Source organism: Xenopus laevis, chromosome 3L, assembly GCF_017654675.1.
Source record: "Xenopus laevis strain J_2021 chromosome 3L, Xenopus_laevis_v10.1, whole genome shotgun sequence".
Lineage (NCBI taxonomy): Eukaryota > Metazoa > Chordata > Amphibia > Anura > Pipidae > Xenopus > Xenopus laevis.
Genome location: NC_054375.1, coordinates 36,046,774 through 36,059,735, shown reverse-complemented (window position 1 = coordinate 36,059,735; position 12,962 = coordinate 36,046,774). Strand labels below are relative to the sequence as shown.

Genomic DNA, 12,962 nt, shown 5'->3' with positions numbered 1-12,962 from the left:
TACTTGCCTGCTACACACTGTATTGTAAACATGGAAGCACCGGCTATAACTAGAACCAATAGACTTAAGGAAGAAAGTGATGGAAAGATAGGATTGTCTTATTCCTTAGACTGTTGGGGGATCACAGAAAGCACTTGCTTAATTATAGGCAAGCAGAGAATGTAGGAAAGATGCCCGAGATCAATAAGATTGCCAGCTCTTAAGCACCATCACCAGCCAGACATTCATTAAAGCAACGGTGACATGAAGAGATTTATGCTCTGTGTATATGGAAAGGTGTGACCATCCAACTGGCCGCCACAGTATCTAAGCATCTCAGGATGGCTGCTCCAACCTGCCTTTCCAGCTATCAGTCGGCCTTTTTCACAAACAATGACAACATGAACAATTTATGCCATAACAGCCTGTGGCAAGGTGTGTGTTTGTAGTAAATAGCGTGCACAAGCCTTGACTTCATGTTCATTCCCATACTGTCTAAACAGTACACACACACACACATATATATAATATATTATATATATATATATATATATATATATATATATATATATATATATATATATATATATATATATATATATATATATATATATATATATATATATATCCACACACACAACAAACACGCAAACGGCAAGGAACTGTGAAACGGCGAAAGGTGCCAACAGGTGCCCCAAAACTGTACTCCCTGCTAAATAGACCCACTGGATTGTTGAAGGCACAGTTCTGTTATTAATCCCGACTCCAGCAAAATGATTCCTAACAGGACTGCATGCAGGGAGGTCTGTAGGCTACACAGGCTAAAATGTGGCTGGTAGGGAAATCAACAGGACGCCCAACCGATTGAAAAAGTTGGACACACACAGCACAGGGGCGACCAGGCGCCTAAAGGGGCAAGACCCGCCAACATGGAACATAACATGTGACTTACTATCCGTGTAGAGCGTGCATACACATTTACTCAGTTGAGGAGGGTCAACTACGGAAGCAAAAAATCATTTAAAATAATGTATTATGTAATCGGATGTGCTTTAGTACGAAATCATGGTTATTAAACCTCCAAAACTTTGAGCGGTAAGGGAGAATGGCATTTATATATTTCATGGCTAATGTGTCGTGCTCCTGAGCGGTATATAGGGACTCTATTAGCTGGGATGATAATGAAGTATCCCTGCAGTTATCAGAGCAGGCTTGTGTTCGGATCACTTATGTGCGGGTTTATCTTCATTATTCTGCACAATGTATCTTGACAAAAAAAAAAAAAAGGCAGAGCGTTGCATTGTGCATACAGAACGGAGAGGGTAGAAATGGCTGCAACGTGAACTGGAGTGTTTGATGCAAAATCCAGTGTAGCAAGCCATTCATATGTCTCTACTTCTTGAGGGGGGCTCACTGCCCATCTGTTTATGTGTGCCCCCACCCCAAGCAAATCCATTTGCGTTCTGTCCACACATCCATTCCCTGAAGAAGGAGAAGAAGGGGGGAGGCATCCAGACTCGGTGCCATTATTCTAAAGTGCCAACTCACAGGGACTGTTTATTACTGTCAGACTGGGTTATTTGAACGGTGCTCACTGATTAAAGGCGACTCTTAGCCAATTTGCAAAGGGGGGGGGATTGTGTGCTTTGGTTTTAAACACAAGGAGGAAAGAGTACAAATACCATTAGAGCGAAGTAGCTGGGGAGCCGCATGAAAAGATACAAAGTTGCATTTTGTAAGAAAATAGAATGCAGCAGAGACAGGGTGGGAGAAGTAAAATGCTGGGATTGGAAGAGCATTTCAGCACAGACATGGCAGATAGCTCCCCGTAGCACCCGGCTCTGCTGCCAGCTGGCTCAGTGCTGCTTGGACACCTGCAAGCGGCATAGAAGTCTTCTCGTCTTCTGGGGAGGGGGCAAACTAACATGCCACCCCTGCAGCATCCCAGAAAGGAGACTCTCCATAAGCACCTTTATATGTTACAGTTTTCTTCGGGGCTAATTGAGAAAATATATACGTCTATCCCTGGAGCAATTCTCAGCCTATGCATCCTAGCAGAGTCCCTCTGTCAGTCATTCTTTATACGATGCCCCCTCCACTGCCTACACCAACTGTCACCTCAGACCTGCACCCATGCTGCACACCAGAAAAGCCAACTGCTCCCCACCCTGATAGATGAATGGATCCTTAATGAAGACCATGTATGTGCCTACAGCAGCTGTAGCCAATACATTGTATTCCTTATGTCAGTCTCTCCTGAGCAGGGTCTCCCCCGTAACCCCAGTGTCAACTTGGCACATAGTCTAACTGTCAGATGAGGGAAGTTGGCGGTTGTGGTGAATGGTGCTCCCCCCTCCCCATCTCAAGCACCTTGAATGATGCAGAACTCCCTCAAAAAAACACAATATTGGTTATCTTCATAGCCTGTCTGGTCTATAGTGCACTCAGCACTGTGCGTAGCCAAGTACTGCAGCAGCTTCTGGCACCAGCATGCAGGGGCTGTATCATTCTCACATAAAGTGCCCATTGCAAGGGCAACACAATTACTCTCTGTGCTCCACCACTGCCCCCCAATGTTCAAGCCACACACGGCACTGAGCGGGTTAAGTTACCCCCACAATGGTACATCTTAGCACCCCAGTGCTTTCAGTCTCACATTGCTCTTTGACTGGGCACATCACCATGTTGTACGCTGCCCCCTATGCTCACGTACAGGGCATACCCCTCTGCCATTTTAAATATGATCTGGAGGGTTCATATGGCCATTACCACTACCCCCTTTTATAGAGAGAATAGACCCCCACTCCCCAGATATCTTTGGATGAAAATGGATAATGTTCTTCTAGTCTGGGAGGGGGGTTAATATTTAACACTTTCCAAATTACATGGGGTGCATTTGGACACCCCTGCAAGATCCAACACATGCTGACCCCCCACACGCACACACTTCTATAAGGTGCAAGTGGACACAGCTCCCCCTCCCCATTTAGCGACACATAAAACGCACAGAGCCCATCTCCCTGTTCTGTACTGTGTGAATGGGACACGCTCTCTCCCCATTTCTGCACTAGAATAACTGGATACATGTCAAACATTTTCTCCCATTTCTTTCGTATATAGATTCAATAAAAGCCCTCCTTTTAAATGAATGGGCTACAGCCCCTCTCCTGATGTCGCTATAATACAAACAAGGATACAACCCTTCTCCCCATTTTCCCCCACCATCCATAATTGTGGAAATTGCATCTGGGCTCCAAATGTTTATTATCACCCCTCTGGCATATCTGGAGGCAGCTACAAATAGTCACTATCCCCTATAAATACAGGAGATGATTATTAGCCCTGTCCCCCAGTTCATGTGTTTGATATTAGCAGCCCATTCCAGTAGAGTGCAAGCTTCTCTGTGCCAGTTATCCAATGCTCTTCTTTACTCTGTATCTCCAACACCACAATTAATCCACTGCCAAATTCCAATGAGCACACACATCAGTACCCCATATCCATGTCCCTTTTTTGGGGTTAACGCCCTAATTAATAGTGGGGTGCTGTGGGGAGATCCTTGCCAGGCTGCAGATAAGGAGACCCTGAGCGTAACTACTAGCTAATAATAATAATAATAAGTCTAATTACTAAGCAGCACAAGTAATGGAAATGACTGAAGATTCACTAGCCCTAAAATATGAATAGGGTACGGCAGGGAAGGAGGAAACCAATGTCAAGAACAATGTGCCATAGTGGAAGTGCCCCCCACAAACTGCACGAGGGAGAGACGACTAGTCACTTACCTTGGCGGCAGCAGACGCCGCTTCCAAGCGATTTTCCCCAGCCGTCTCCCCTGCCGCTCTCCCGGCTCTGCATTGCTCTACACTCCGCGCTGTCACATCCACAAAATCGCAAGTCCAGGAATAAGCCGAACAGGCAAAGAGAATTCCCCCTCCCCAAACCCACCCAAAAGCTTATATCTCAGCTCAAGTTTTCCTTCCTCCCCGGCTCCACTCGTCACTTGAGATCCGCAGTAGGTTTTGCACTAAGCTCCAAAGCTGCAGCAATCGGGAAGAGCCGGAGCTTCAGTGCCGAAGTGTTTGTGCCGTGTGTGTGTGTAAGAGCTGAAAGCAGCAGCAGCAATATCTCTCTCTCTCTCTCTCGCTCTATACGAGGGGGAGGAGCCAGTGATCCTTATCAGCTCCAGCTCTCAGCACTGGCTCCTGGCAAGCTACTTGTGCTGCTGCCTCTCCATGCAGAGCTGCTGTGTGCTTGTTGCATACCTTAACTCTGCAAATGGGGAGAGGTTTTTTTTTTTTTTACCCTTAAATGATGGAAGAGGCTAAAGCTCCCCCCACTCTTATTTAGGAGGGGTGCTTTGCCCACAACATAGGGCTGCTGCAGCTCTCTAGTCTGATCTAACCTGCTGCTGCTGCTGGACTCTCAATAAGAAGTACCAGCACATTATATTGAATCACAGCTTTCCACTGTCTGCAAAAAGGCACGTTTAGCAACTGGGCAAGCTGTAGCTGCTGCAGAACCTCTTGGACAGGAGTGCTTCTCTTCAGCGAATCAGCGATGGTGGAGGCAGACTTCCCTTCTCTTCCCCAGTGCTTCTTAAATGACTTGCAATTCTACTATTATTACTGTCAATGCCACCGAGAGGGTTCGGCAGTTCCTGCGGCTGCTAGGGTTGCCACCTTTTCTGATGTTCCTATATATTTATCTTTTTTCCCTATTAACAACATTGGGCTCAACCATTATTTTTAGGGTAGGGTTACCACCTGTTTGGTTTTCACCCTAACAGTTCCGTTTTTGTTAGGGCCCTTGAAGCTGCACTCCCCTGCGTTCCAGTTTTATGCGTTCAGCCGCAGGGGAGCGCAGGAGTAGACGCGCTGAATTCTTTTCAATGCAGCTGTACTCACACAGACGCATGTAAGATCCGAACGCAGGTTGGGACGCAGCATGTTGCATTTTTCCTGCGTTCAGCGCTTACATGCGTCTGTGTGAGTACAGCCACATTGAAAAGAATTCAGCGCGTCTACTCCTGCGCTCCCCTGCGGCTGAACGCATAAGACCGGAACGCAGGGGAGCGCAGCTTTAAACTCCCATGAGTAAGGGCCCTTAAGGATACACCGAATCCACTATTTTGGATTTTGCCGAACCCCAGAATCCTTTGCAAAAGATTCGAATACCAAACCGAATCCTAATATGTTTTTCAAACCAAATCCTGGATTCAGTGCATCCCTAGTTTTTGTAAGGCCTGTTCTGGTCTGAGCCTTATGAAACTCGAGCGCTAATCTGGCCAATACTGTACATGAAAAGCATTTAAATACTAAGATACTCACCTTTCTCGTTGATACAAAAAAAAAAAAAAAAAGCGAATCAATCGAAAATAAGTGGTTTTTTTTCTAAATTGTGTTTCAGAACTTTCTGGATAACTGATTTCTGTATAATAGATCTCATACCTGGAATTAAAAGATTGGTCTTAATCATCAAGCAGAATATAGGGTTGCCACCTGTGTAGGGTTGCCACCTGGCCGGTTAAAATGAAGCTTGACGCCAATTCTATTAATAGGAAAAATACGGCAAAAATATAGGAAGGCCAGCATTTTTTTCCAGAAAAGGTGGCAACCCTACACCTGTGTGGTTTAGAACTGGGCATCGGCACTTTAAAATATTGGATAGAAATCCAGCCAGTTGCATCAAAGTGATGCAATAACCTTGCCCTGGTGTCATAACTCCACTGACATCATTGTGCCCACTTCTGATGTCATCATGCCTGTTCCTACATCACTGCCTCACCCCTGATGTTTTGGGGGCCTGAAAAACTATTTGCTGTGGGGCCCAGTAATATCTACCACTGAATGGGGGGCACTTGTACACCTATGATCTGGCACCCCCACTTGTTGATATGTTTAAGGCTATGCAACTGAGTTTCTAACTCTTGGTAACTTATATAAGACACCAGTTAATTTTTAACATTCATTCTGCTCCATATTTAACTTCCCCTTGCCAGAAATAAAGGGGAAGCGCAACATTAAAGCCAAGCACTAGTGAAATATAGGGGCCTAATATAAACCAAAATACTGCTGTTTGTGAACTGGGTGTGGTCCCACCTGCATCTCTATGTATCTCCTTAATCACATGGTTACTTTTAACCCCAGAAATGCCATATTGCTTGCAATTTAGCATATCTCTGGTGATTAAATCAATGCAAAATCAAGCATTCCTGTAAATACAGCCTGGGAATATGGGCTATTTAACATGCTCACATCAGCTTCTCTTCATTCCATACCATTTGTTCAGCTCGGCTCCTGACTGTGCTGATTGACAGCTGGTTTTTTTTTTTCCCTGCAGCCGTCATTAAGTACAAGTGAGCTGACATAAAAATAAACAATTTATTCTTTCCAAATTTAGATGTTTGCTTCTCCTACACCATCAAAATCCTCCATGTTCCAGAAAGTGAGAATCATGTGTTTGTTTTGTACCAAAAAAAAGCTATTTTAGGGGGGGAAACAAAGTTGCTGTGCAGAAATCACAAATAGGTGAAGTTGAAATGAATGGCAGACCTTATTCCATTTATAACCAATATTAAATCTGCCTCCTGAATGGATAACTAGTAATTAATTTTAATTCATGCTGCATGGTGCTCTAAAATCAGCTCAATCTGCAGCAGGCATAGTGAACTGCTCATTAGGTATGCTGCAGGTGATTTAGTATGTGTCTGGTTTTAGGGTAGGACTACGCGACTGATTTCGTCGCGATCCGACGCACTTCGACAAAACGCCTGCAACAAGTCACATGCGACAGAAATCTTGTAAGAGATAGAATTGTTGCATGGTGTCACAGCGTTGATCCGACGCGACACGACTGTCGGGTTAGACGCAGCGTGCAGCGTCTAAATCCGACAGTCGTGTCGGATAAACCATGCAACACCATGCAACAATTATATCTCTTAATTTATTTCTGTCGCATGCGTGTGACTTGTTGCAGGCGTTTTGTCACAGCGCGTCGGATCTCGCCAAAACCGTTCGTGTAGTCCTACCCTTACGGTTATAGGCACTAAGGGCTCTTACAGACGAGCGTTTTTACCTGCGCTCCCCTGTGTTCAAGTTTCATTCGTTCAGCTGCAGAGGAGCACAGGAGTAAACACACTAAATTCTTTTCAATGTGGCTGTACTCACACAGACGCATGTAAGCGCCGAACGCAGGTTGGGACGCAGCATGTTGCATTTTTCCTGCGTTCGGTGCTTACATGCATCTGGGTGAGAACCGGAAATGCAGGGGAGCGCTGCTTTAAACGCATGTACACAGGCGCATGTAAGCACTAAACGCAGGTAAAATGCAACATGCTGCGTCCCAACCTGCGTTCGGCGCTTACATGCGTCTGTGTGAGTACAGCCACATTGAAAAGAATTTAGCGCTTCCCAGAACGCAGGGAAGCGCAGATAAAAACGCTCGTCTGTTAGAGCCATTACCCTGACCAGACCTGATACTTAAATTTACTATTTGGGTACAGATGTGAGATCTGCTATCCAGAAAGCTCTGACCACCTCCCATAGAATTCATTTTAATCAAATACATAATGAGTTCCCCTTTTCTTTTTTAATAATAAAACAGTACCTAGTACCGAATGGTAACTAAGCTGCATGAAAAAACAATCCTATTGGGTTTATTTCATGATTACATGTCTTTTAAAGCAAACTTAAGTTATGGACATCCAAATAACATAAAGGTCCTTTATGTAGAAACCTCAGGACCAATGTATTATAAATAATAGTTGCTGTACCATATTATCTGTTAGTCTGTAAGGGGATCAATAGGTACACAGAAGGCGTGGTTCTGGGTTTAACCGTCCCATAGATCCCTTGATCTACAGGAACAGGTGCAATAAAGAACCAGCCAATGTGCAAGTGCAGTATTTCAATGGCTTGAATGAGTATCTCATGCTCGTTCAATATTCTGTAACAACATTTCTCAATTCCAGCAGCAGAAAGGGAGATGATTTTTAATAGCTGTGGGCTGTGTTTTCTTAATGGCTCTGTTTAGTGAGTTGATATTGTGCATTTACCGGAGGAGGCAATAATGCACTGGGTGTGATGTAATCCAATTTGGCACCGATGGTGTTAACTGGCAGGAGGGAGGGGTGGGAAGAAAATTGCTGGAAATCATGATTAACTTGTAGCCAGCTGCCAGAGAAATGTAGCCCACACAGGGGGTAAAAATAATAGCAATAAGCTCTGAACCAAAGGATGGATATGGCTCTCATTAATTACACATTTGAATGGACACAGTGTGTCCATTCACTCTCACACACAAAGAGCTTGGGTCAGTTCTTTACTAAGTCTAAACCCAGAAATCAGAATAACACTGTAATAAAACACATTTCCTCTGTGCAGCATCCAATAGAAATCTGGCCTTTGGTACAGTGTATTGCATGTGTTTGTAGGACCTGTCCCCCAACAGTTTCCAGATTTGGGGGGGGGGGGAGGTGTCTGCTTTCCAACAGTATCATTCGAGCCCCAGACACAGGAATCTGGACAATCTTTTGGTTTCCATAGGTAGCCATACCTACAAAGCAGCGGCAGGGCGGGGTGGGCGAGGTTGTCAGGCACAGGGATAAGGGCCCTTTAGTTTGCATGGAGCGGCCCAAATGCCCCAGTCCGACCCTAATTGAGGGTATATGTGTAATACTGGCCTCAGCCTTGGCAGATGTTTTATCAACTAGGCCAGTGAAATATCAGCAATTGAGACCTATGGGACAGCTAGGTTTGCCACTTGGCTGGTATTTTATAGGACTGCTCAGAAAAAACGATGCGTGATGCCAATGTTATTATTAAGGAAAAAAGGTAAAAAATATTAGGAAGGCTGGTATTTAGTTCCAGAAAAGGCGAAATTCTAGGGCCAGCTTGTACCTGTTAACTCAGTGATTCCCAACCAGTGTCTCGCAAGCAACACGTTGCTCACCAACTCCTTGTATGTGGCTTCTAGTGGCCTCACAGTGGTGTTTATTTTTCAATTTCTGTATTGGGGGCAGTGTCGGACTGGCCCACTGGGATACCAGGAAAACTACCGGTGGGCCCAGTTGTCAGTATGGTACTTCTAACCATTTGGCATGGTCATTCCCTATTTCTTTTTAGGAAAAAAGAAGCTTAATAATGGAAAAATAGAGTATAGTAAGTACAGATAAAAGACTTGGAGAATGAAGAGGTTCAGTGAGTATAGGAGGAATAATAGTTTGGAAAGTGGGCCCACGGTCTAAGGTTTTCTGGTGGGCCCCTGGCATCCCAGTCCGGCACTGATTGGGAGCAGGTTTTGGTTGCATAAAAACCAGTTGTACTACCAAATAATCCCTCCTGTAGCCAATCACAGCCCTTATTTGGCAACCCCAAGAACTTTTTTTCATGTTTGTGTTGCTCCCCAACTCTTTTTACATTTGAAAGTGGCTCATGGGTTTAAAAAAGGTTTGGGAACCCTGTGTTAACTGAACAGGGTCGGACTGGCGCATTTGGGGCCCACTGGGTTATAAATCTTGGGGGCCCCGCACGCATGTGCAAAAGCTGGCACGCCCTGCGCATGCGTGAAAACTCGCTCAAACATCAGCAAACAGCTTGCAAACGAGACATCCTGCGAGCATGCGCGAAATCCTGCACACTGCGGTGTACATATTTTTTTTGTTTTTGCCCGATTGGGGATCGGGGGCCCACCGGGTTTTTTTCCTGTGTCCCACCGGCCCGGTCCAACTCTGTAACTGAACAACAGGCCACACATGCATTCAGACACAGAAAACAGCCAAGGTCCCAAAAGTAGTGACCAACTTTAAAAAAATAAAAAAATAAATAAAAATACTGGCCTTCCTATAGTTTTTCCATATAGTTTTTTTTTTTGGCCCTATCATTAACATTGGGATGAAGAATTTTCACAGCCCAGGTGGCCATAGAACTTAAAGCATGGCAGAATGGGCACATTTCATTGGCCAAAACGATATGTTGGAAAATTCTACATGTGCTGTGTTTTTATGTGTGTATGGACGGACCTTATGAATGTTTAAATGTAAATAAAAAGTATAAATAATCCTCCATATGTAATAAAAGACAATCCATTTGCCCAGTAGCAGTTACCCATAGCAACCAATAAAATGTGCCTGTGCGGGAGAAATGCATCAGCAGGTCAGGAATTCAGAAGACACTGGATGAGGCTTAAAACCACTTGATCAAATGCCCCATCAGCTACAGCATGTTGCCAATAGAGTGTTGCCATTCCACCTCCGGGCAGACAGATTTGTGGTGTCACACAGTAGCTAAGGATCTGGTATTTACCTGTTTCTCCCTCGTATTTTATACATGTTATGGTGCAGAGCTTCGCTGGTTTGAGAAGTCACCCATTACCTTTCACAAGACCACTTCAACCTTAACTTATTTGGAATTACAGGTCCCTTTATGATGGTGACCACAGACAGATAGACTTGTTCTATCTTGGCGATGCTCAGGGACTCTAGGGGCTGTCGTTCTTCTAGAGATGAGGGACCAAAGCTGGATAAAACTATGGGGATGGCTTCAGACTGGAGATCTTATGCAGCTATGTGAATTCTGGGAAATTGCGGTATTCATGTAAACAGCGGGAGTCCAGATCTAGAATGGGCTGGTTTTTTTTTTTTAAAAGTGAAGTGACATTAAGATTGTCACCACAACATGTAAATATCATGTATATATTTTTTTATTATTGGCATGAAATCCATCACAAATATAGTGGCTGATATGGTAAAGCAAAACGTTAACAGGAAGCACTTGAAACTATAATTCGTGTATGAGGAGGTGCAGGTATGACAATAAACAACAGGAACATGTGGATATTTTGCTCAGGGCCCCTCTCCAATAAGGATAACAATGATAACTTTCTGAACTCTCCATGTAGAAACGGCAATCATTTTTTTTTTTAAATAGTTGCAATTGCTTGATATATATCTTTAATGGCTATAGCACCAGAACTAAGAAAAATAGATTAAATAAAGAAAAAAAAAAAATTTTATATATATATATATATATATATATATATATATATATATATATATATATATATATATATACAGGCAAACACAGTATTGTGTGAAAGTGTAACATAAAATAATACAGTGTGGGTTCTGCCTTTCCAAGAAAGAAAATTGGGACAGAGCTACTTCAAACGCTGCTCTCGCTAACGCTGTGTTTTCTTTCTCTTTCCCGTTGCGGCTGTTAATGACGATGGTTTGAAGCAGAGCAGCAGATCCACACAACACTATTTCTGGTGTATATTAGAGATAGAATTCTATACACACACGCAGAGCCCCGTGCTGCCATGTAGGTTGTGTGATAGTGGAAGAAAGCAGCTTCCTTGTAACAAAGCAACCCTTTCTTCAAAGGCTAAGAAGGCCTTTTTCTTGGTAATCCTATAAAATATGTAGCATAAGGAAAAGGATATAAGCCTCTGGTATGGCTTGATTTTTCACGGCTAGAGACACATATGAGGAAATAATTCCTCTTTCCATCCTGAGAAGGGGCACATGTCATATCTGTACAGGTTATATGTGCCCTCAATTCCAGGTGTATATAATATGACATTATATAGGTGAGAAATGGGGGGTACCTTCATTATCAGCTATGAAATGGTTCCATATTATTAGAGTAGGCTCTATTATTAAGAACCCCATTACTTGGAAAGCTCTAAAATACAAGAATACCATTTTCCATAGAGTCCTAATTAAGCAAATAAATCTGATTTGCTTTTTCATTGTAATAGTATTCAACAGTAATCATTGGGGTCCTTACTACTAAGTTAGCAGAGCCTCCACCCGGGGATCTCAATTATTATCCCACTGGTCACCTGGGCAGTGGGCCCTGCCAAGTAGAATGGGTTACTCAATGAGAAGTGCCCCGAGTAGACATGATTATGACCCTAATCAGAGCCTGATTTACATAGCGGGCACCCCTAGGCCCACTGCTGTTCGTTGCCCCTGTCCCCTTCCCTTTATTTGTGCAAATCTTCATGGAGATTGTATCTCCTGCGCATCCCCAGTGTTTTTGAACCAATGTGGGTGTGGTTGGGCAGCATGCCGCCCCCCTAAAATCCTGCCGCCCTAGGCCCGGGCCTAGGTGGCCTTTCCACAAATCCAGGCCTGACCCTAATCCCTTGCAATGCCCCATTATGTGAAGCCCTTCTGTCAATCCACAAGTCCTGCTTCCCAGGGCCTGCAATTAGCATCTTTGCCACAGGACCCCTGACTAGAGGGGACGCTAAATGGAGACCTATGGATTCACTGAGGGGTGCCTAACATATTGGCAACTCTCCTCCCCCAGTGAAATTGATAATATATATATTTATTTACTTGTCTGGCAGGGGAGTTGCAGCTTCCCAAAAGACTAGGCCTGCAGTCAGAATAAGGCAATATAAATTTCTGTCATGTACTTTGTTCAGTGCCATATCTAATTATCTGTCTATTTATCAGTCCATCTGCTATCTACATGGCCACCATGAGACCTTATACTATTTACTTGGCAGTACCCCCCTCCAGAGTGCCCAGGTTATTTTACTACTGTCCTAAGGCCTCAGAAACACCATTAAAGGAGAAGGAAAGGCTAACATTAAGTAAAGTTTATCAGAAAGGTCTGTATCAATACTCTCTGTCAAAAAGAAAAACACTGCATTTATTTCCTTCTAGTGTGTATATATGGGCTCAGGACTGGACTGGGATGCAAAATAGTACAGAGAGGCCCAAACAGCCCTTACCAGCCCACTAAATAGTGATTTTCTATAGAACCTTACAGCAGCCCCTCTGGCATTTGCCAGAACCCATAGATTGCCAGTCCAGGCCTGCATGGGCTTCTGTTTCAGACTTCTTTCTTTTAGATTAAACCTTCAGGGCTAGGACTTGAGCATGCCCAGTTTGCTCCACTATCCCCCTCCCTTTTCCCCCCTCCCTCCTCCCCTCCCTGCTGTAATCTGAGCCCAGAGCTATGAGTGAG

At 44.1% G+C, this 12,962-nt stretch overlaps 1 protein-coding gene across 3 annotated transcripts in view; it reads right to left on the bottom strand.

Annotated features, from left to right (window-relative positions):
* Positions 1–4,259, bottom strand: part of pcdh1.L (protocadherin 1 L homeolog) — a 140,413-nt gene extending 136,154 nt beyond the window's left edge. For all 3 annotated transcript variants that reach the window (XM_018250560.2, XM_018250566.2, XM_018250564.2), the window contains exon 1: positions 3,765–4,259. In XM_018250560.2, the coding sequence (XP_018106049.1) occupies positions 3,765–3,837 (73 nt within the window). In that variant the 5' untranslated portion in view covers positions 3,838–4,259. The remainder of the gene's footprint in view (positions 1–3,764) is intronic.
* Between the last annotated feature and the right edge of the window lie 8,703 nt (positions 4,260–12,962).